Here is a 24462-nt window from a genome sequence, read left to right as displayed (position 1 = left end):
TTCTACCAACCATTTTCTAAGAATGTGTAAGCACCTAGAGCCATCAACATCACTGAAATGTTCCTTTTCAAAGACACTGGGATAAAAGAATTCCTGATTTATCCCTGTATATTAATGCCATTGTTGGCTTTTATAGGCTGCACTCTTGGGTTCGTTTAAACAAACGGAAACATCTGTGCGAGAAATGCCTTCTCAATACTATTTGTATGTAAAATACTGACCAAATTATTTCATTAAGCAACACTAACTAGTCCTTTATAGACTAACAGGGAAGAGCTGGGAGAGATCTTGCTGAGCTGAGACAGTCCTGGACCCTCCTCTGCAGAGTCCCGGCCTGGGCTGGGGGTCAGGGTCACGAGCAGAGCAGGCTCACAGCCGCAGGCTGAGGGGCCCGCCCCCTAGGCCAGCATTCATTAAGTGATTAAGCTATAGCTCTACTGTTTTGCAAATTTACATTTTAAAATGGTACGGAGACCTTAGGTCTTAGTGAAAATAAGAGAATCTGTTTGTAAAAGGGCAAAACTAACTTGTGCTAAGAATTCCTTCTTAAGAGTATATATAACACAGCACGTGCGCTAAACATAATACATACATTATTTAGGACATCTCATAATGCAACAAAATGCAAAACACTGAATATTTGGTCCAAATTCAGTTCTTATTTTCACGATTTGCTAGCTCATTACTTATTCACTCACCTTTCTCTAGATAGAATTTTATTCATCAAGTATTACTTTGAGCTAGACCAAATCTTTTTTTTTTTAAAGGAATTCCTTTATTTTTATTTATTTATTTTTGGCTGTGTTGGGTCTTCGTTTCTGTGCGAGGGCTTTCTCTAGTTGTGGCAAGCGGGGGCTACTCTTCATCGCGGTGCGCGAGCCTCTCACTATTGTGGCCTCTTTTGTTGCGGAGCACAGGCTCCAGACGCGCAGGCTCAGTAGTTGTGGCTCATGGGCCTGGTTGCTCCACGGCATGTGGGATCTTCCCAGACCATGTGGGATCTTCCCAGACCAGGGCTCGAACCCGTGTCCCCTGCATTGGCAGGCAGACTCTCAACCACTGCGCCACCAGGGAAGCCCCCTAGACCAAATCTTATAAACCAATTTCTTCCTTTTATAAACCAACTTCTTCCCATTTACAAATGAAGCACTTGAAGCCTAGAGGGGCCCAGGGCCGAGCCAAGGCCTCACCTGGTGAAGTTTCACGCCTACCCTCTCACCTCTGACCGAAAAAGAGCTGGAGAGAGAAGAGGGTGACTCCGTTTTTCTGTCAAATGGATCAGAACAAGGTCTTGGTGCAACACATTTCATAGCTGTCACTCCTCATTCCAGCCAAGTTCACGATTTCAGATGCACTTTAAAAAATTACTGAAGTCTGCTGGCTGTAGCTTGTAAGTATAAACGGTTTGGGAGTTAAAACTCTCTGACAGTGTTTTAATGGACGCCCCCCCCCCCCTTCAGTATGTCCGGGAACTGCTCTGGCGGGTAATGTGACAACATGAACTATCGAAGGCAGTACCTTACTAATGAATCATTTTCTCATTACTATCAAAATAATTAGATTTGTGGTGAACTACAATAAAAAACAAATAAAAACTTTGCAATTTTTCTCCTGGAAAACCAATGACGACCTGAAGAAACTTAGAAAAGATTCTTGAAAATGTAAATGGGCCTGAATGCGCCAGGGCGGTGCAATCCTAATTTTAAGAATGTGCGGGGGTCACGACGGACCCCAAGTGCCACCAGCAAACATGTCAACATCTGAATGTTGTTCTTAAAATGGAAAAGCAGCTGCGGTGACACGAGCTTTAGAAAATAAAACGTCCATGAAGCATGTTTCTGTTTTTAATTTTTTTGCTTTGATAAATCAGTTGCTTCACAAAAATCCCTTTCAAAGACAACAATCCAAGAAAACAATTGTTACAGTATTCACATTTAAAGATTGTCAGTTCATAGACCAAACAGAACTAAAACAGGGGAGGATGGCGGAGTTATTTCTGTCCCTAACTGCCAGAGGTGGGCCGTTCTCACCTTCCGGGGATGTCTGAGCTTGTCTAAAAGAAAAAGTGCTCCAACACTTTCTCGCCCAGGTAAGAGTCGGGTCACGGGCAGGTTATGCAGAGATTACTCCCGGAACCCTCGGGGCTGAGTTCCAGCATCAGGGCTCTGTGGTCTGTGAGCGAGCTGGGGTCGGGGCCCATCGCACTTTGCACGCTGGATAAATGCTTACACTGTCTTATTTCTGGAATTGAAACACGGAAAGCTCCGTTAGTGCAGCAGCTGGAGCGTGGCCGGGGCATGGCCCAGCCGTCCGCTACCGGCTCACGAGCTGAGCAGCAGGTGACACATCACGCTTAACCTGGGTCTAAACCACCGTCAAAAGCATCCTTCACAGGGAAACAATTTAACAAAAGCAAAGTCAGGATCGAACTTGTTCATTTAAAATGAAAGCTCAACGGGGTCGTGCTCTCACAGATGCTCTCAAAAATCCGAGGGCTGGAAAACGGGTATTTATTAGGTACCAACTGACCACCAATACGCCGGGCGGCGGTGAACAGTCTGCCTGTCGGGTTGTTTAAAAATCCCCTTAGTTACTCATGGGAAGAGCTTAAAGGAACCTCAGGCTGTGTCCAGAGCGCCCTCTCTCGAATGATCTTCATCCTTGTCCTCTGAATGTGGCGAGCAGGACGCAGACTTCGGCTGGAGGGAGTGTGGCCGAGACCCCGGGCACCGACGGCTGGACCCCCATGCGGCCCCACGTAAGCGCTGCCGCGGCCTGTGCAGCACGAACCCCCGGGACAGGATTTCTGCTGCGGAGAAACACTGACCTGGAGCGACCACCTGCCGCGGTCACTGATCTGAGCCCAAGGGCAGAGGGAAGGGGGGGCGGAAGGAGGCGAGGGAGGGAGGGAGGAGGGAGGGGCTGGCCAGCTTCCACAGGGCCTCGTCTTAAATTCTAACTTCGTTGGACTTCAAATGATCTTTTAAACTGGTGTAGACTTGACTTAAAATATTTGAAATTGTTTACAAATGAGGAACGCAATAGCTGCTTTAAAATGTTATTTTCTCCCCCAAAAGAGTCGAGAATCAAGTTTTTCTTTTAAATCTCCTGAAATATTTTAAAAGAAATTTCTGTGTGTTTCTTGCTTCCTTCTGAGTTACCTAGGAAGTGCTCTCCTGTGAGTAAGTTTAATTATTAACAATTTCGGGGGGGAAAGTCAGTTCCAGAAAACAACCTGCACCAGCTCAAAACACCCGCCATGTAGCCTTGGTCCACACCACTCACTGTCACTGCTTCTCAGGAACTGGCGACCTTCCCGACCGTAAGACTGTCCTTGAGAAGTGCACTGAGCTTGACGGTTACCCCAAGATTTCCTCCGTGAAACCAGGGGCTCTGTTTCCTCTCTGAGAAAAAGCCCCACTTGAAAGCAAACCAACGGAAACAAATCAAAACCCAAGGAAACAAACCCAGTCTGCTCTTGTGGTTCATCTGGTCACCAGGAACCGAAGTCCCAACACTACTCCAGATCTGACGTGATCAAGTCAGAGGGAAGAACCACGTGCAGGAGAGAACACCGACCCCAGGACCAGCGTGAGACACGGCGGCAGGAGGGCCCCCGTCACCCCATCCTCCGGGCCCCGCTCGTTCCCCTCCCACAGTGGATGTTTGTTAATCGTGTAACAAAGCCGAGGGTTTGCTCTTTACCCCGGCTCTGAGCCAGCGGGATAGAGGACACTTTATATTCGTTTATCATAAACATTCTACACGTAACTTCTGGCTGACTAAAAAATTCTAAAACAACACCCAGCTAACATGGTACACTAACCATTTAACTGTGGTCAAATTTAAATTAGACTGAAATATGTCAGTAAGAGCTTTTAACTGACCACTGGCTACCATTTCTTAACTTACCTAAGCTCTACTTAGCAAGTACCTTTAGATGTATGTTTAAGATCAAGTGTAGGATGCAATCTGAGCATTTACGTCTAGACTAAAATTTGAAGATATCAAAACTTCATTAAATAGGTGTTTCTTTTATAGGAGTAAACGTAAATTGCTACCCTGGGATAGCAGAGAACCATGGAATGCTAGCTAACTTTGGGCAAGTTCGTGAAATTTGGTCAATTCAGAACGTTCCAAATCGAGAGAGTAAGCATGTACTGTTTCTCCTCTAGAAATTTTATCCTCGATATAGTCATAACCCAATTCATAGCGAATTTATAAAAATAGCTCTTTATCCAATAATTCCAGCAAGGTAAAAATAGGAGTTTCTTTTCACATATAGCAAATGACACAGGCTCACGGAACACGAGAGAGCGGAACCACACTTAACTCGCCGTACACTCGCCACCAGGTCACACGCGGTTTATCGCTGTGTGTTGTCATCGCCTCGCACTGGCAGTTTTCAGGGGCAGAAGCTTCTTCCTAATCCACGGGCTCCACAAGTAAACCAGCCCACTGAGACCTGCTTCCACCACAGAACTAAATTGAAACTGCATCATTGTTTAGAAAACGGCAGCACTATTCCTTAACCTAGTCAGGGGTTCAGGGGGCGGGGGAGGGGGTCTGTCATTCATCATATTTTTAGCGTTAAACCTTGAAAGAATTTCCTTAAAAACACACACACACGCACACACACACACGCACACACACACACACCTTGAAAGAAGTCGCTGCACCAGCAAAGACGCCCTGGAAGCTTACTAGGAAATACAAAAGTGCACTCTTCTATGCCTACATATAAAACATATTAGAAATAAAACTGTGTAAAATGTTTGCTGTGCAAACTATAAAACGCGGGGCGGGCGGCCCTACTGCAGGGAGTCGCTGTTCTCCAGCACCAGCCCGCCCAGGTGGCCGGGCGCCAGCGCCGCCCCGCCGTCCCCCGTGCTGTCCACCGAGTCGTCCTCGCTCTGCTCGGCCATCATCACCTGCTGCACCGCCAGCGTGGCCCCGTCCGACGACAGGGACTGCAGGCTGTCCACGTTCATGCTCACGGGCGCGGTGATGGTCACGACGGCTCCTGCGGCACAAGGCGGCTGTCACCACGCCATCGGCGCTCGGATGCAAACCGTTACCCCTCGACCCGTGGGGCCGGGCTGCCCGACCTCCCGCGAAGCCCCCTGCACGTCCCTGGGACCATCTGCAGGGAGTTAAGGACCCGTCTCTAGGACGGGCCCCAGACCCTGCGCGGCTAAGCTCTCAGTCTACGGAGGGTCCGAGGGTCAGGACGGTAAAGGGCACAGACGCCCGGGGCGAAAGCCAGTGCCACACGGAGGACAAGAGACCCAGGACACAGGGGAGAGGCCACGAGACGACACAGGCGGGGAGACGGGGTGGGAGGACTGGGTCAGAGGAAGGCAGGCCGGTCTGAGACGGAGAAGGAGAACCTGCGACACGCGCTCCTGCACCTCCGGCCCGACAGCAGAGGAGGGGAGACCACCAAGGGCCCGCGAGCGGGACACCGATGAAACACGCGGGGCCGAGGACGGCGCGGCGCTAGGGAAGCCCACACGGTGGGTCACACGTGCCCGTCCATAGAAATCTCCACAGCACCAACGGGTGAAGAAAGCAAGAGGATGTCATCTGTGGTATATATAATTCATATAGCATAACATGTTTAGGAAGATTTTAGAAACGAGTCATTCATGCATTCATTCTTGTCTGTGCACAGACCACGGCAGCAGACACGCACTGGGAGCCGCCAGAGGACACTGGTACCAAGGGCCGTCTCTGGAGAAGATTAGAAGCCAGGGCGGAGGAGAGATTACTTCTCACTGCATATCCTTGCCTGAACTTCCTCCCCAGGAGATAGGTATTGCCTTTTCCAGGAGCGGGGCAAGGGAGGGGGAGACAGAGAGGAAAAAAACCTTTCCAACTAATTCTTGAATTAAAAAGGAAAACAAAAACGGAAAATACAAATGATTTAAGTATGAAGGTAAAACCACTGCCTATCAAAACCCAAATAAAGAAGCCAAAGCTTTAAACGCACATACCATGAGGGGCCCATTCCAAGCCCAGGGCCAGCCCAGCTCTGGGACACCCTGAGCATTGGCAGAGGACAGATGAGCGCATGTGTGCAGGAAACAACTGAGGCCGGGAAAAGAATCAGCCCCAAAGATGACAGAGCACAGTGTCCAGAGCCGGCAGAGCTGGACTGGACACACCCCGAGGCACAGGCCCCGGGCCGGGCGCTGACAGGCCCTGCCTCTGCCGAGGGGGAAAAGCAGGCCAGGAACCAGCACTGCTGGGACCACCAGGCAAGAACCAATTGCAAAAGCACAGCACAAGAGGATCAGAGAGTGCCGAGTAACCGAACTGCTGGAACACAGCTCAGGGAGACCTGGAGCGACACGGAAACACCCATCCCCCGATAAGCTAACACCCACAATGTCTGGCCTCTAGTCAAAGATTACCAGGCACGCAAACAGGCAGGAAAACAACCCATAATGAGAATTCAGTCAACAGAAACCAGCCTAGAGCTGACAGATGTTACAATTAGCAGAGGAGGTCATCAAAACAGTTACTGGCGACTGTGTGCTGTTTGTTCCAAACTTCAGTAGACCGTGAAAGATACAAAAGCTCACATGGAGTTTCTAGACAATGTCCAACATGAAAAACACAGGGACAGGATTAGCGGAAGATTAAACATCACAGAACACAAGACTGGGGAAGCTTAAAAATAGAAACAGAAACTATCCAGGATGAAACAGAGAAAAAGAATCCAAAATCCTGGAAAAAGCAGCAGTAACTGTGAGTTATAATGCCCTATCATATGGGCAACTGGAGCCCCTGGGGGAGGGGAGGTCAGAAAATATATTTGAAGAAATAATGGCCCCAAACTTTCCCAACTGAATAACAGTAAACTGCTGAGCGGAAAAAGTAAGAGAATGAGAAGGTAAGAATGCGATAATAACACAAGTTATTACATTTAAAAATACACACACGCAACCACCTGAAGTGTGAGGAACTCACGCACACAGAAGATGCTCGTCAACTACACACAGAAGCAGTGGCCCATGATGAGGGGACGGGGGTCAAAGGGAAGAAGAAAAGCCGAATGAGGGCCGCAGGGACATAAAGGGTGAAGCGCCAGGCGGTGAGCGCACGACACGTCCACTCCCTGCACTGAAGCAGGAGGGACACAAAGAGACGGGAGGGACCTCGGGGGACTGGCCTTGGACCCGGCTCTCCCGGGCACACCTGCGCCCCTAACAAGCACCAGGACCAGCGCTCTCTCACGGTCACATGCAGAAAGACCACGGCCTGCCCTTGGTTCGCGGCCTCACACCCCCCCAGCCCCCAGGACGGCGGCCGCCCACCGGCTGCGAGGGCACAGGCCCGGGCCCGCTCCCCACCTTCGGACACGGTCAGCTCGCTGGCGGCTGGCTGTGCGGCTCCTGAGGCGATGGAATCGGGCCAAAACCTCTGGACGGGTCTGTTCTGGGCAGTTTTCTTCTTTGTTTTTGGAGTTTCTGAGCAACTAGAATCCAACATCGGCTGCAGGATTCGTCTTCTTGCATTGATGAACCTGTGCGCAGGAAACAGGTCAAAGCGGCCTTTCCGAGGCCGCCCAAGGCAGTAACAGGCCCACCTGACAAACCACACGAGCAGAAACGCGTATTCCCTGTTAGAAGAAGCACTCAGAGTAACGACACGCATATTATCTAAATGTCCAGAGAACAGGGCTGTTTTTAAAGTAATTCATTTGAATAAAGACCAACTCTTCCATGGTGCCTTTCTTCCACGTCAATTGATTTATTCCGTTTGTGAAATTGATATTCATAATGACACTGATGATACTGTCAAAGTTGTGAATGTGGGGCATGATTTTCTCTGAGGAAGAGAAAGGTCAAAGCAGCAAAACTACATACCCTGCAGTCTCGTGACGCCCAAGGCCTTGCAGGCTGTGCATCTCTTATCTGAGGGTCCCACCCGGCCGAGCCCTGAGTGTGGACAGATGTCCGGCTAACTTCAAAGTCCTAAGATTCAAAACCGTCTACAACTGCACTAGGACATATTCTAATAATACAGATGAACGGGCTGGCGCCTCAGAGCTTCATTCAGGGTCGATCTCTGGGCCCTGCAGCTGGGCGTGAGCAGGACTGGGAGGGTCACAGCAGCCCCGGCAGCTCAGCGCCGGCCCAGCACCGCCTGGGAAGGGACCCCGCTGCCGCCTTTCAATCTGTCTCTTTTTTTTTTTTTTTTTTTTTTTAAATTTATTTATTTATTTATTTTTGGCTGTGTTGGGTCTTCGTTTCTGCGCAAGGGCTCTCTCCAGTTGCGGTGAGCGGGGGCCACTCCTCATCGCGGTGCGCGGGCCTCTCACTGTCGCGGCCTCTCTCGCTGCGGAGCACAGGCTTCAGATGCGCAGGCTCAGTAGTTGTGGCTCACGGGCTTAGTTGCTCCGCGGCATGTGGGATCTTCCCAGACCAGGGCTCGAACCCGTGTCCCCTGCATTGGCAAACAGACTCTCAACCAATGCGCCACCCGGGAAGCCCACAATCTGTCTCTTTATCCATCTTTGTCAAAGCTGCCACGAGGCAGAGGCATAAGCTAATGATGAGTGTTGTCCAATCTCGCTCCAAGATATAATTTTTGCAAATATAAAAGGAAAGAAAGTCACAAAAGGTAAAAATAGCTCCAAATATTAACTAAACGACTTTAGAAAGTTTAGAATTTATAAAAGTCATGTTTTAAACTGTGATGAATTTCAAAATTAAAAGTTGAGGTCAAACCTTCTAGATAAGACAGTTCTGTTAAGACAGCAGAGGAGCAACTTAGGGAAGGGCAGGGAGTCCACAATGAGGAATAAATACGAGGAGAAGGCTGATTGGCGACAATCGCATCAGAACATCCAGAGACGCACCTCCGCGCCTCGCATCCCTCAATCCACCTATCGCTACACCAGACACAGTCCCTACATGGCACCGCATGAAAATAACGGAGAACATGCTAAGACGTTACACAACTCACAGCCGCACAGTACTCGAAACTTTTGAACTCCTGTTAACACTCTATCTAAAAGATCTAACAGGAAATAATTCAGAGAGTATGGTCTATTATGGCTACCCAAGTGAAAAATACTGGCCCAAATGCAAGGTACTAGAAATACCTGATGCAACGCCAAAGCATACCTCCTGCATACACAATTGCCCCAAATGGAAGATTTTATCATTTATACTGGAACTCACCTGACCTTCAAGTTTAAATTTAAACAGTTAAAATGAAAAGATAACAATGTTTACAAGTGGTAGAATCTGTATTTCCTTTTCTTTTATGCAAGCCAATTTCATTAACCTGAAATCAGTTCCTACATCTGAATAATAAGTAAATAAAAATGAGGCAAATGACTACCAAGCAGAAAGCAAGGGCACACCTAGACCTCAAAGCCGCTTCGTGATGTGAACGCCTCTTATTTAAGGGAAAAACCATCACGGTCAGGGTTCAAGTGTCCACACTGACATGTGACACAAGAACCAGAACAGGGTGTTTCATAAAGAGACGCTTCCCTCTCAGGACCCTGAGGCCTGCTGCGGGGCAGGACCACCGCACAGCCGGCCAGCCATGGGACTCCCTCCCCGAGTCACGGCTGAACAAGTGACACAGGTTTCAAAAGGGGGGAGGGAAAAAAAAAAAAAGAAAAAAAAAAAGGTGGGAGGGGTGCGGAAGGGCCACCAGGGGTGAGGGGAACTCACCCCGGCCATCCACCGCCCAGAAGAGCTCGTGCACGGAAACATCGTGTTTCTGAGTGGAGGCTGGGGTGAGGGGCGCTGCTTAACGCCCTGGAGAAACCCATCTCTAGTAGAGGGAGGAGGATGTCGGCCAAAGGTCCTCAGTGGGGTATCGAGCATGGAAAACTTAAGGTGAGAGTGTGTGTGATTTATGCTTACCTGGCTGCCACCAATTCCAGACTCTGATAACACAGGAATGCTAGTTAAAAGAACTCATATACTTCAATCAAAATTTACTACTTATTGGTGTCAGGATTGCCAGGTGCTCTGTTATGCGGACGGCACAATTTCAGAAAGCGGGCACAGCTTACCAGTTGTTAACTTGGAGTAGTGTCAAATTTGTCTGAGCAGCAATCTGTTTTTTCTCATCTTCTGTCGGGTAGGGATGCTGAAAATAAAAAGAAGGGTCACCGTGAACTTCAGTTTTTAAAAAGGAACTCAAGATCATCCTGGTAAAACAGAAGCACACAAATAATCGTTAGTAAAAACTGGTGTCAAGGGTGCTTGTAGCTAAAACCTAACTTCAGTCTCATCATTTTTTCCAGAAATGCCTAAAACAAATGAAGCCTTTCTCCCAGCTGCCCAAGAACACAGGTGTTGCAGCAGCTGGTGAAAGCCCAGGCAGAGGCGTGACGCAGACAGGAGTCCACACGCTCAAAGGCCACGGCGAAGGGAAGAGCGCGGGGCACGCAGAGGGGCTCCTGGGCTGCTCCAGGTGCTGCTCGAAGCACCCGAGACAATCTCTGGCTTTTGTATCAACATCACAGGTGTAATTCAAGGACCATAAACTGCATCCATTTAAAGCAGATAAATGGCTGAGTTTCGACCCACAGCAAGACAGAGCGTGCAGGTCACCCCCGTACATCCTACAGGGATTCACTGACTCCTCACAGTCACAGAGCTGTCGTCACCTTAATTTTACGACGAGGAAACGGAGCAGGGCAGCGCACACCCTCCCCGCACCCTGGGCCGGCTGAACAAGAGGAGGCAGGAAGCGGATGGGGCTGCTCCAGGCCGCCACATTCAGGTGACACGTTTCTGTCACGGGAAGTGCAAGCACAAGCTGACACCGGGAGGCACGGGTGTCACCTACGGCGTCACAAGACTCGCGTGTGCGGCCGGCAGAGAACTGAACTGAGGGCTGGGGACGGGGTGTCTGCTATTTACTCTTTATTTCACGTATGACTGAAATATTTCACTCAGAAAAAGCCAGAAGTATAATAAATACAGACACACCTAGGAAATACTGCAGGTTCAGTTCCAGACCACCTCAGTAAAGCGAATATTGCGATAAAGCGAGTCACGAATTTTTGTGTTTCCAAAAATGTTATATAAAAGTTATGTTCACGCTCTACTGTAGTCCACGACGTGTGCAGTAACATTACATCTAATAGAACAATGTACGTACCTTAATTTAAAAATACTTTATTGCTAAAAAATGCTAACCATCATCTGAGCCTTCAGCTGTAATCTTCTTGCAAAAGTCACGTCAAAGATGACTGAGCACAGATCATCATATCAAATATAATAATAATGGAAAAGTTTGAAATATTGAGAGAATTACCAAAATGTGACACAGAGATATGAAGTGAGCAAACGCTGTTGGAAACAACGGCACCGATAGATGTGATCCATGCAGGGTCGCCACAAACCTTCAGTTTGTGAAAAACGAACATCTGAGACGCGCAATAAAGTGCAGTATGCTTGTACCAAAATTCACAGACGTACCGGAGGAAAACAATTTCTATCTACAGTAATAAACAACTTCTCCAAGGTCGGTTACCATCTGCCTGTAGAAACCAGTACGACATTCACTCTAAAACTTGCACGCGCTGAAGGCCCTTGTTTTGCACCGACCAGGACCCCAGGGAGTGACTGGCACCAACGAAGTAAGGAGGTGGGGTCCGTTCTGGTTTGTAAGGGACACTCAGTGTGTCCGGAAAGGCACTGTGCATTCTGGGGATAACGGGACAGCACCGCATTTATCTCAACAGCAGTGGTCCGATTCCTCACACTAACCAACAGTGATTCACTTCCATTCTACAGATGAGCATCTGGCCCCAAGGGAGAGTTTATGGAAACAGAAATATTGTTCTTGTCCTTTGAAAAGCTCATAAAATAAAAAGGGGGCAGGAAGCAAGTACACAAACCAGAAAACAAAACAAAACAAAAAACCCACCAAAACAGTAATAAGTGCTGCCTAGAGTATCAGGAAAACTACAAGGAGAGGACAGTATTTCAGAGAAATGAGGTCAAGAAGAAGACATAGAAGATGCTTCATAGGAAAAAAAAAAAAAAAAGGCATTTTAATTGAACCTCTGAGCAGGGTCTATTTCAGAAATGATTAAAACATTAAAGGAAACTTAACAGGAAAACAGCCAATTCCATCACTTACTTGTGTTGTAGTCCAATCACTACATTACAGACACATTTATCGGTTGTAATACTCACAATGTATTTAGAAACATGTATGTTCTGCTTTTTCACTTATGTCCACGTACCTAAAGTTTCCTAGTGCTTTTGGCCCTCGCTTATCGTGTTAACTCACTGTACAACCTTCCATCAAATTGACAGGTCCTAACTCACACACCAACCCATTTCCCATCATCGCAACGAACAGCACTGTAACATTCTGTCCCTAAACTTCTCCATTGCTTGTGACCCTCGCTAGGACCAGCTTCTAGGCGGGGTCACACTGCCGATGACGACCGCGTTCTCGCGCGGCACGTGAGCCGCCCGCTCCGGGCAGAGGAAGGGGGCTCAGCAGTGACCGGGGCCAAACCCCAGGGGGACCGGAGGCGATAGCCGGGTGAGGACGGAGGCGGGTGCCCAGGCACGGACGCGGCCTCAGCCCGGGCGGGGGGCGCCCCCGGGGGCGAAGGGGTGCTGCGGAGACCCGAGGGCACCACAGTGCACGGGGTGGAGGCGAGGAGGCCGGGGAAGTGAGGGCGCGGCCGCAGCGGGTGACGGCGGCACTGACACCCAGGGGCAGGTCCGGGCCGACCAGCTCAGCTCTCAGGAGCGGCCGGGCCGGGGCTGCGGATGGACAGGTCCGCGGAGAGGGGCTTCTCCCTACCGGCCCTCCCGGCCCTCCGCGTCCGCCCGCACGCCCCCCGGGCCCCCTCCCTCTGCCTGCACAGGCCGTAACCCAGCGGTGCGCCCGCCTTCCCACCTCCATCCCGCCGCGCCCCCCGGGGCCAGCCTGGTCCTTCCCAACCTGGCAGCAGCGAGAAGGCTGTCACCCCTGGAAGCTACTCGTGGTCACACCCTCCCTCGAGGTCGGGGGCGTGGGGACTGGGGCTCAGGCGGGTAACCAGCGAGCCTTCCCCAGAAATCGGTGGGCAAGCATGCGCCCTGAGACAGGACGGCTTCAGGAGGACAGGCTGAGGTCCAGGTGAGGAAAGGGGGCACGCAGACAAGGCACGCCAAGCTCCCCTTCAGGGTCACAGGCCCATGTGCCAACCCCTCCGTCCACAGCTCAACTCCTCATCTCCCTCCCAAATCCAATGTATCAAACATCACTACTTTCCAAGGTTTTGCCCCAGAGCACCTCTTCTCTGCCCACTTCTCTAATTAACCTCACCTGCCTGCAGGCACCCTCCATGGGCAGTTTCTCTCAGGGGCGTGTACCGTTAACATCAGCTGAACTTATTCCGTCACCAGTTTTTGGGTAACCCTCCCTTCTGTCCTGTGCTCAACCCATCATGGACAGTCAACAAAACACTGATTCTTAAAACCAGGCCTACCGGCCCACGTAAGTCCACTTTTTCTAGAAAATAAGCCAGAAAGCAAGCATGGCAGAGGTCTGGCTGATGGCGGAGCGCGCGTCCTCACCCCGATGTGCTGGAAGAGCCAGGACCTCATCACACTGGTGGCGTGCTTCGGCAGGACCCCCCTCTTGTTCTTAGATGAGCCGTCATCTTGGTGCAAGATGCTGAGATCCTGGTTTAACTGTAACTGAAGCTTTTAAACAATTGAAAAATAACGTTAGAAAGCATAGACAATGATGACATATCCAAGTAGCTTACGACTGCAGATGGAGAGAATAACCAAGGATCTTACGGCTAAACGTCTTATTTACAGGAAAGGCATAAACACTGGGACCCTGTAGGGCTGATTTTCCGAGGATGTGGCCCCTCGCGCTGTAACCCTTTACGCTCGCGTCTCAGCCGCGCAGGGGCCCCCCGTCTGGCGACGCAGGTGGGACGGGCACTGAGAAGCCCCGAGTGTCCCACTCTGCACGCAGCCAAGCCCCGCCCTCACGCACACTTGTCCTCAGCTTCTCCTCTAGCGACAGATGCGACAACAGCCCGTTTCCTGGCCTGGAGCAGGATTCAAACAACCGACAAGGACTGACGGGGAAGCTGGAAGGGCCACTAACTAGAGGAGCCCGGCCAGGAGGAGAGAAAGAAACAGAAACACACAAAGTGCGGACAGAGGGACCACAGAGCAAAGGGGCCAAGGCGACCTCTGCCCAGACGGCTCCGCGGCCACTCAAGACACTGCCCCCCTCACCCTGAGAAGGGCCTGAGATACAGCCTGTTTATTCCATCTTGGAAGGAGAGGACACGCGTGTAAGTCCCCTTAGATGAGCATCCGTCCGCTCACACAAACACGAGGACAGAGCATCAGGCCCCACGCACCCAGCCAGGGGCAGCACCTCACTCCCCACGGCTGCAGAGATGGTGCCAGTGTCGTTCACCCCCCAGACCAGGGAGGAAACCAACGCCCCGCGCCGGGGCCTCCACACAGACACATCGGGGCCTCTCCACTGTGATCCACGCTTTACCTTAGAACTTCTGTGTGACCAGCTAGAGGGGTGGGACAGGGAGGGTGGGAGGGAGGCTCAAGACGGAGGAGATATGGGGGTACATGTATGCATACGGCTGATTCACTCTGTTGTACAACAGAAACTAACATAGCATTGTGAAGCAACTGCATTCCAATAAAGATGTACTAAAAAAAAAAAAGTAAAAATCAATAAATAAGCATCAACTTCCGTAGGTCAGTTTCAGTATAATATAGTCATAAACATAATTTACAGGATTTGGAAGTTTATTTTGGAGAGGTTTCAATTATTTGCACTTCCTCTGGATCTACATCATTTTGGATAATTCTTTAAAAGACTGAACACCAACATCTAAACAGACAGAATTTATGACTTAAAGGAGACATTACAACCACTAACTATACCTAAAATTTCTTAAAACCTAAGATTATTACTAAGGGCATAACTGTTTTCTGGAATGCATGTGTTTGTTAATTAAAGGACTGAACAGTATTTTTTTTTAAAGATTGATTGATTAATTTTTGGCTGCGTCGGGTCTTAGTTGAGGCACGAGGGATCTTCCGTTGCAGCGCTCGGGCTTCTCTCTAGTTGTGGCGTGCGGGTTCTCCCTCTAGTTGAGGCGCGCAGGCTCCAGGGCGCGTGGGCTCTGTAGTTTGCGGCATGCGGCCTCTCTCACTGAAGCACGCGAGCTCAGTAGTTGCGGCGCGCGGGCTTAGTTGCCCCATGGCATGTGGGATCTTAGTTCCCCGACCAGGGATCGAACCCGCGTCCCCTGCATTGGAAGGCGGATTCTCTACCACTGGACCACCAGGGAAGTCCCAAGGACTGAACAGTATTAAGCACTGCCTGTATGCTTACGTTTGTGTGCACAGGAAAAAGAATGAAAAATGGACTTTTAAAACTAGTTCCACTAGGGCCAAAGTGGAATCTGTCTGCTGTGTTTGCCTCAATTTAATACATGACCTTCTTCATGCACTGTGACATGTATTTCCGTTTCAGTGTTGCTTTTTTTGTGCAGGGTTAAAACAAATGTGGACTCATGAACAGGGAAAGTGACAGCTGGCCACGTGACTCGACCTCACAGATGCCACCAAGGGGTTTGGGGAGGCCAACGAAGCCAAGGGCCTGCGGGGGGACTGGCCAACCGGCCCACCGCCCTCCAGCAAAGCCTGAGCCTGCGCATGGCAGGGGGATTTAAAAGCCTAGGAAACTGGGTGAAAACCCATTTAAGAAGCAGTGGGGCCCCCATACCACTCCCCATCGTTCTCTGCAGGTGACTGATCTGCCCCAGCCCTGCAGACTCGGGGTCTCTTTCCCAAAGAAACAGACCAGAGGCTGAAGACCGAGCACAGCTGGAGGGTGGGGGGAGGGGCAAGGCTAGAACGAGGGTGAGGAAGATCTGCACACAAGGTGGGAGACCCCGCCCACTCCTGCCCCTGCAACTATGCTTCCGCCCCAAGCAAGAGATCAGAGTCCTGCTCCAGGGAAACAGAAGGAAGAAAAGGCTGAGGGAGGGCATAATTTGGAGGCCAGGCCACAGGTGAGCCAGCCTGCCAAAGCCCAGCACCTGACAAGCACCAAAGAGCATTCTAGGGCCTCATGTTTACATTTAGAAGGACAGCCAACTGCCCCCAAACACGTGAACGCCTCCATCACAAAAAGCCAACAGCAAAGCGAATGAATGGTATGACGTGGGGGAAACAGGGAGAGTGCAGAAAGCAAAGCACATGTCAACCATCCATGAACCAAGAGTAGGAGAGCACAGTGGGTAAAGAAGAGTCTCAGAAATTACAACTACACTTGAAATGTAAAACTTAACCGATGGGTTGGAAGATAAAAGGCAAGTTCTCGGAAAGTAGACAGAAAGTAGACAACGGGAATACAAATATAAAAATACAGAAAAATCAAGAGACTCGGTTCAGAAGGTCTAGCGTCCGATCAGTAAGGGCTCTGGAAGGAGAGATTGTGCAGGTTGGGGGCAGGGGCAGGGCTGTCACAGAGAGTTCAGGAAAATGTCCCAGCCTTAAGGACACGAGGTCCCCGGCAGTGCCCAGCGCAGTCGACAAACAAGACCCGCGCCAAAAACTCAGTGAAAAGAGATGTGTCTGACAGAGGAGAAAACACAGAAGACAGGAAAGCGGAGCTCACACGGACCTTCTCGAAGGCAGAGCGGCGGCTAGGACACACTGACAGCGCCCGGGGAGCCCCTTCCCGACCTGGAATTGTACATGCAAACCAGCTGCGTGTCAAGGATGAGACCAAGACTAAGTCACTTTTAGGTTTGCTAAGTGCCAACACGAGGCACCTCCCACACACGTTTTCTCCGCAAGTTCGCAAAGGGGGAGTAAAGCCTAGAAAGTAGAAGACGTGGGCTCGCGGAGAAGGGGCTCCTCAGGGTGACGTGCCGGATGTCCGACACGCGACGCCTGGCCGAGGTGGAGACCAGGAGGCTGAGAGCCCCGAGGCCACGCGGCCCCGACTAGCTACCTGACGGGGACACCGAAAGCACGCTGGGGGATCTGTGAGGATTCAGCCACTGACGCCATGGAAACTGTGCGGAGGGGAGAGAACCCAGCTGCGAACTCGGGCAGCGTGATCACGGTTATACACGCAGCTCAGCAGAAGCCGGCATTTACATGCCCCTGAGGATGTTCACGATGAACACGCATCAGCTGCACTGCGTCTACACGACCGGCATCCCGGCCAGCGAGGGGGCAGGAGAGAGCACAGCCCCCAGCAGGACAAAAAGCCCACGCCACAGGCTGTACGGGTGAGTTAGGGGAGGGGATTTTATTTCAAACACGGAGGGCACAGCAGAAGCAGTGGCCAGGAGGCCTGAAAGTGGTCGCCCAAGGGGAGCGAAGGTGAGGGCGGGAGCCGCTGTGAGTCTGGTCCAGGCCTCCCAGCAACGTGGGCACAGGCCGACCTGATACCAGAGAGTCAAGCGTCACTGTAAATCGCGAAAAGGAGGCGAAAACCTGCCATGCGTCAGACAACAGCACAACCCCGAACCTTACGCACAACGGTTGTGTACAAGTAAGACTATCCCGGGAAAGGGGAGCAGGGTGGAGCGCGGAGAAATCCGTGGAATCCCACTCCCCTGGCTACTCTTACTTTCTCGGAAAAGAATGCTTTTCAACGAGCATGTACTACGAGCACACGGGGGGACTCTTCTGTAGAGACGGCCCAGCCCAGGAGGAGCATCCAGCTCCTCCGTGTGACCGGCGCCAGGTCAGAAGATGCCCCCGTGGCCCATGTGCCCGGCGCGGGGAGGGGCCGGCACCGCCGTGCGCCGTCAGAGACAACCACACGCTCTCCTGACCTCCAGTCTCTAGGACACAGAAGCCGTCGCTGCTGAGGGACTCACCCTACCTGCAGCCCAGCAAGAGCCCAGACGTCGGCCAGGTGAAGAAGGAAGAACGCCCAGCGCGGCCACCACAGCTCTGCAGGATCACGTACCTACACGCGTGGGCCCCCTGGTCACGGAACGCCCCAGCTGGGCCCCAGCCGGTCTATTTACTCTTCCGTGAAACCCCCCGCCCGCCCCACGCGGGGCTTGTCTCTCCAGCTCCTCGGCCCTGCCGCCCTGCAAGGGACAGACGTCGGGGCTGTGACGGGGAGGGGACAAGTGTAAGGTGGGCTGCGGGGTCACCCAGGACCAGAGCAGAGGCGGCTCCTAGCCAGCTGGCCTCAGGGAGCAGCGGCTCCACGGACGTGACCCAAACTCTGCACATCTGCTATGTAAACTTGGTCAAGTTCTTCCTTAAACAGCAGAACGAATGAGCCTCCACTGTACAAGTAAGCACTGGACTTCACAGTGTTTCCTTCCTCTAAAAACAGTTCACTGTGAGGCCAGGAAACGCTCTGAAAACCAGCTTTCTGTTCCCAGCCACTGTAAATGGAAAACTTCAGGGAAGGCGGGCTGGCCAGGGGATGGCAGGCCAGCGCTGGGGGCGCCTACCCTCACTCCCCGTGGCTGGGCCTGGGGGCCACTCCATATCCTGGCCCCGGGTGTGCCCAGGAGGCCCCTACCCCAGACCCTCTCACACCTGCTTCTGATTTAAGAAAACACTGACATCCCCAAGGCTGGGCCTCAAAGTGGTTAACGAGGATGTACAAAGCATCTGTGCAGGCCGAAGACAAAGAACTAACATAAAGGACGAATCAATGGTCTTAAATAAGAACTGATGGCGAAAACACTGCTTCCGATTTAAACCTAGCTAAGTGTACAAAATAAAAAAATGTGTGCGTATATCCCTAGAACGTAGAGGGGACTGGACTCACGTTACCACAAAGGCACAGAGAGGGTAAGACGACCCCCAGGTTGGGGCACGTCACGGCACTGCCAGCGCTGGCGCTTCTGCCGGCCCAAGCCAGCCCCCTCAGCTGGAGGCCTGGGGCGGGGTGAACTTCGGGGGGTCCGGGCAGGGTGCGTCTACACAGCCTCCGCCCTCCTGAAGTGGAGACAACCACACGGCCCCACGTTAGACGGGACAGCAGTGGCCCCTCACGGGGAGGGATCCTGGGGGACCTTTTCCTCCTTCCTTAGGCTTCTCTGAACTCTGCAACAATGCGGAAGATGAACCGTGAAGAAGACGCACGACACCGACATTCAGGTTAACTGGAGACCGCCCGAATGGCCTTCACGCCGAGGGGACGGCTGGAGCCCGGGCCGCCTGTGCCCCCGCACCTGTGCCAACACGCCCCCAAGCACCCCGCGGGGCCAGCTCACGCACCTGGGAGTTCTGGATCCGGATCGTGCCGGGCGACAGCGCCTGCGTCACTACCTGGCCTTGGGGGGTGACGACCGTGACCGGCTGATAGACTGTGCCCCCTAGAAAGGGACACGAAAAGCTGAATCACTCCCCAGTCCCAACGATTATAACCGCTCTTCTCAGCGTGCTCGCCGAAAGGACAAAATCTGTAGCTTATGAGCTTTGAAAATCATTTCGAACGGTCAACAGCACTTTGCTAGTTGACTTTTCACTTCGGCGGCGGGGCGGGGCGGGCAGCCATGGCTCCTCCTGAGACAGCGCAGGGCGGGGCGGCTGGGGGGGCAGTCTGTGAGTCCCCTCCTTTGTTCGCCTCCATTTCCTGGCACATATTAAAGGACTTGGCCAAAGGTGTTAGATAACAAATATTTTTATTCTAGTTATTTTTTTCATCCAACGTGCTTTCATCTTCCTGCGGAAGTTTCCCTTTGTGTGATTATGTGGAGGGTTTTCGTTCAATTTCTCCCCCTCCTATGCCCATTCCATTTTCATGATGGTTCTGTATGTGCAACGTATAAGAAAAACCATCACAGGAAGAGGACAGATTCTAGAGTTCCCTGGTGCATCCAAAACAAGTAATACTAACACTAAGGCTGCATTTTCATTTGCTTATCATCGATTAATGACGTTACTTAAGATTTTCCAGGTGCTGCTAAGAGCACAATTAAAAAAACTATGTTATTTGAAAATTTCTGTTGGTTTTTGCTATATGTTTTCAACTCCCATATAAAACCTTTCCTGCCAATATTTTTTGAGAGGGAAACACAATTTGTATAAAATATTTGTTATTGAGAATGAACAAGAACCAGGCATTCAAAGAGCTCTAGACGTTGACACTCCTGTGTCGGGAACTGGCATTAATTAGAAACCATGTTTATGCACTTCTTCATTCTAACATAAAGGACTTCTTTCTGCAAAAGCTCAAGGAAAGTGTCCCTTTTTCTGTCGTCATACCTGCCACTGTTGCCATGGTGACATTCCCCTGTTGCAGAGCGGATGCTGGCACCACGATTCCTTGGGGGCTGAGAGTGCCTGTGATGGCGCTTTGAATCTGCTGTAAGTCATAAACACACAGCAAACGGGTTATGTTATCAGAAAACAGAAAACTCATGTTTAAAACTCCAAAACACGTGGCATAATGGCACCATCAGTAAAGGAAAGATGCTTGAGGCAAAGGGCATCATCAGAGGACAGCCTTCGTAAGGCATGCACTACAGACATAACTGGAAGCGAGAGATGCCAAACTGACTGAATGTTAAATATGGTATGATCAATACTGAGATATTAGTTTCAATTTAGCTTCCAAAAGATTATCTTTCACCTCATCAGCATACTAAACACACCCTACAGCCCTGGAGGTATAACTAGGAAGACTAAAATTACCTGATCGAGTCACACACCTTCTCCATTCAACTTGGCTCAGAGTTTTCCAAGAACCAAAGCCTCCTGGACAGGATGAGCTATTCAAACGATGATGCCACAGGCTGGGGAGTCACCCCCGGGGGCACAGCCTGTACCTGCCCTTCCCACAGCACACAGCACACCGGAGGCCCCAGTGTCCATGCCTGTGGGGTTCTGGGTCTGAGCCTGGCCTACTGCAGGCTCCGTGCAAACGTCCGTAAACACCATGTCGGAGAATCTACCCATCTGAAGTCAGATCCAAATGGGCCACTTTATCCATTTCCTGTGGTGGCTGGACTGGGAGTTGGCAAGGGACAGACCTCTGCACCTGGCATCCAGCACAGGCTCTGGCACACAGCAGGCACCCAGATATCTGAGCGGTTAAATAGCCTAAGTAGATACCCTTCAAAGACAATTACTCTGTGGGCTATCACATCCATTTGCACGTATAAGCTTCGGTAGGTCTATATAAAGTTTGCTATATAAACTTGGTCAGAATAAAAATTAAGCAATCCAAATCAGTATTCTAAGCTCCCACATCAAGAACCTAGAAAAAGAGGAGCAAAATGAAACCAAAGCAAGCAGAAGGAAGGAAATAATAAAGATTAAAGCAGAAATCAATGAAATTGAAAATAGAAAAACAGAAAAATCAATGAAATAAGAGCTGGTTCTTTGCAAAGATCAATACAGTGACAAACCTCTAGTAAGACGGACAGAAAAAAAAAAAGAGAGAGAAAAACAAATTACCGATATCAGGAATGAAACAGGGTAGATCACTACAGACCCTGAAGATATCAAAAGATGAAAAAGGAATACTACTGTAAACAACTCGACACACATAAATTTGACATCTTAGACAAAATCCAACATGAAACAGATAATCTGAATAGCCCTATAACTAATAAGGAAACTGAATTAGTAATTTTAAAACTTCCAAAAAAGAAATCTCCAGGTCTAGGTAGTGTCGCTGGAGAATTCTATCAAGCATTTAAAGAAGAATTAACACAATTAACCAATTCTACATATTTCTTCCAGAAAACAGAAGAGGAGGGAACACATTCTCCAATTCATTTTATGAAGCTTATACTATCCTGATACCAAACCTAGCCAAAGACTGTACCAAAAAAGATAACTACAGATGACTATCCCTCAATATAGACAAAAAAATGCTTAACAAAATATTAGTAAACAGAATTCAGGAATCTATACAAAAAGAATTATGTGCCAGGGCCAAGTGGAGTTTATTTCAGGAATGCAAAGCTTGCTCAATATTCAAAAAAAATCAAGTAATGTAAATCTACCATATTAGTAGATGAAAGAAGAAAAATCACATATCAATCTATGCAGGAAAGCATTTGTCAAAATTCAGCATAATAAAAACTCTCAGAAAAATAGGAATAGAAGGGAACTTACTCAACCTGATAAAGAGCATCTAGAAAAAAAAAAACCTACCACTATTCCCCTTGAGACTGGGAAGAAGGCAAAGATGTCCCCTCAATCCCATTCAAGATAGTACTGGATGTTCTAGCCAGAGCAATAAGGCAAGAAAAGGAAACAAAGTATATAGATCAGAAGGGAAAAAATAGAACTGTCCCTATTTGCAGATGACAAGACTAAACAGGTAGAAAATCCTAAAGAATCTACAAAAAGGATCTCCTAGGACTAATAAGGAAGTTCAGCCAGGTCCCAGAATACAAGATAAAGATACAAAAATCAACTGGATTTCTACATATTGGCATGGACTCTGAAGTTAAAAATATAATACAATTTACGATTGTGCAAAAGAGTGAAATACTTAGGTATAATTCTAATACCACGTGTGCAGGAATTTTATGTCCAAAGCGAGAAAACTCTGATGAAAGAAATCACAGAAGAGTAAATTAGTGGAGACAGCGCCACGACTGTGGGCTGGGAGAGTCAACACAGTAAAGGTGTCAACTCTCCCCAAGATGACACACAGGTTTAACGCAACTCCTGTCAAAACCTCAGTAACATTTTTTTGCAGATATAGACAAGATTATTCTAAAATTCATGTGGAAAGACTACGGAACTAGAATAACTAAAATAATCTTGAAAAACAATAAAGTAGGAGTAATCGGTCTACCCAATTTTGAGACTTATATAGCCATAGGAATCAAGACTATACGGTCTAGATACACAGATCAATGGGACAGAACAGAGAACATAGCAACAGGGCCTACAAATATGCCCAACTAGTTTTTGACAATAGTGCAAAGGCAGTTCCACAGAGGAAGGACAGCCCTTTCAACAAATGGTGCTGGAGCAAATGGACGAACATAGGCAAAAAAAAAACAAACCTGAAAATGGGCCATGGATTTAAATGTAAAATATAAAATTTTTAGGAAAAAAATAAGAGAAAAATCTTTGGGACCTAGGGCTAGGCAAAGAGTTCTTAGACTTGACACTGAAAGTATGACTCATAAAAGGAAATTTGATAAATGGGATTTTATCAAAATGAAAAAGGTTTGCTCTGCAAAAGACCCTGTTAAGAGGATGGAAAGATATGCTAGAGACTTGGAGAAAATATTGGCAAACCATATATCCAATGGAGGACTTGCATCTAGAATACTCTCAAAGGTCAACAATTTTTTAAAAATCCAATTAGAAAATGGACAAAAGACACGAGCAGACATTCTACCAAAGAGGATATACAGATGGGAAATAAGCACATGAAAAGATGGTCAACATCACTGGCCATCAGGGAAATGCGAATTACAACCACGATGAAATGTCACTACACACCTTCAGAACGGCTAAATACTACAGTGCTTCAGCATGGATGAACTTGCGGACATTATGCTAGGTAAAACAAGCCAAACACAAGAGGACAAATATGGTATGACCGCCCTTACATAAGGTACCTAGATTAGTCAAGGTCACAGAGACAGAAAGCAGGATAGTGGGGGCCAGGGGCTGGGGGGGAGGGGGAGGGAGAATGAGGAGTCAGTGTTTCATGGGGACAGGGTCTCAGTTTGGGAAGGTGAGAAAGTTCTGGAAAGGATGGTGGTGATGGTTGCACAACAATGTGAATGTGCTTAATGCCACTGAGCTGTGCACTTTAAAATGGTTAAAATGGTAAGTTTTGTGTTTTGTGTATTTTACCACAATCTTAAAAATTCATTTAAAAAAAAAAAAGAATTAGAAAGAAATGACTGGTACTCTGGCCTCCAGAAACATGGGCTCCAGGGTCCAGGACACAGAGTGAAGCCTCCCTTTTTCACGGCACGAAGCCCAGGTGGGCTCTCTCTGGCCTGAGGGAACACGTTCCCAGCACAGGCCACGTTCAGAGACCTAGAGGATCCTCAGAGCAGAACAGCCGAGGACAGCCCCACAATCCTGAAAGGGCTGCTGGCCTCAGACATCAGCACGTTTCACCCTCGCCGATCCTGCAGTGACAAGCAGGAGCACAGGGCCCGCCGTAAATACCTGCGACTGGACAGGGGAGTACGGGCTGCCAGGTTCCCCACTCAGGAGAGTTTCACTGTTCATTTTCGTTTTTAGACAAGCAATATAGCGACTGCAGAAATCTTTGCAGAGTTCATTAACCTTTTCCAGCTCAAGAAGATGAATACGCAGAACCTGGATTGCTTTTACCATCTAGAAGCAAGAAAATGAAGACTTTCAGACCAGAAAAAGGGAGCATGACTGTAAGTTATCATTATCACCACACGACTCTCCTTGGCGAGGAGCTTGGCTATGACTCAGCTTGGTTATGAGCCAGCCAAGGCCACCTGTACCGCCAGTA

The 24462-nt window shown here is 49.4% G+C and overlaps 1 protein-coding gene across 8 annotated transcripts in view; it reads right to left on the bottom strand.

The window, feature by feature from the left end:
- Window positions 1-1831: 1831 nt before the first annotated feature.
- The window catches only part of PKNOX1 (PBX/knotted 1 homeobox 1), a 49631-nt gene continuing 27000 nt past the window's right edge, over window positions 1832-24462 (bottom strand). For 6 of the 8 annotated variants that reach the window (XM_036850511.1, XM_036850506.1, XM_036850508.1 and 3 more), the window contains 7 exons: window positions 24144-24314; window positions 20250-20349; window positions 19260-19357; window positions 13569-13697; window positions 10046-10122; window positions 7359-7531; window positions 1832-5023 (listed from right to left, as the gene is read on the bottom strand). In XM_036850511.1, coding sequence (XP_036706406.1) covers window positions 4812-5023; window positions 7359-7531; window positions 10046-10122; window positions 13569-13697; window positions 19260-19357; window positions 20250-20349; window positions 24144-24314 — 960 coding nt within the window. In that variant the 3' untranslated portion in view covers window positions 1832-4811. The remainder of the gene's footprint in view (window positions 5024-7358; window positions 7532-10045; window positions 10123-13568; window positions 13698-19259; window positions 19358-20249; window positions 20350-24143; window positions 24315-24462) is intronic. The other 2 variants (XM_036850512.1, XM_036850513.1) reach the window with 2 other exon arrangements.

Source organism: Balaenoptera musculus, chromosome 4, assembly GCF_009873245.2.
Source record: "Balaenoptera musculus isolate JJ_BM4_2016_0621 chromosome 4, mBalMus1.pri.v3, whole genome shotgun sequence".
Lineage (NCBI taxonomy): Eukaryota > Metazoa > Chordata > Mammalia > Artiodactyla > Balaenopteridae > Balaenoptera > Balaenoptera musculus.
Note: the sequence above shows the minus strand (reverse complement) of the source record. Positions and strands in the feature narration are given on the sequence as shown.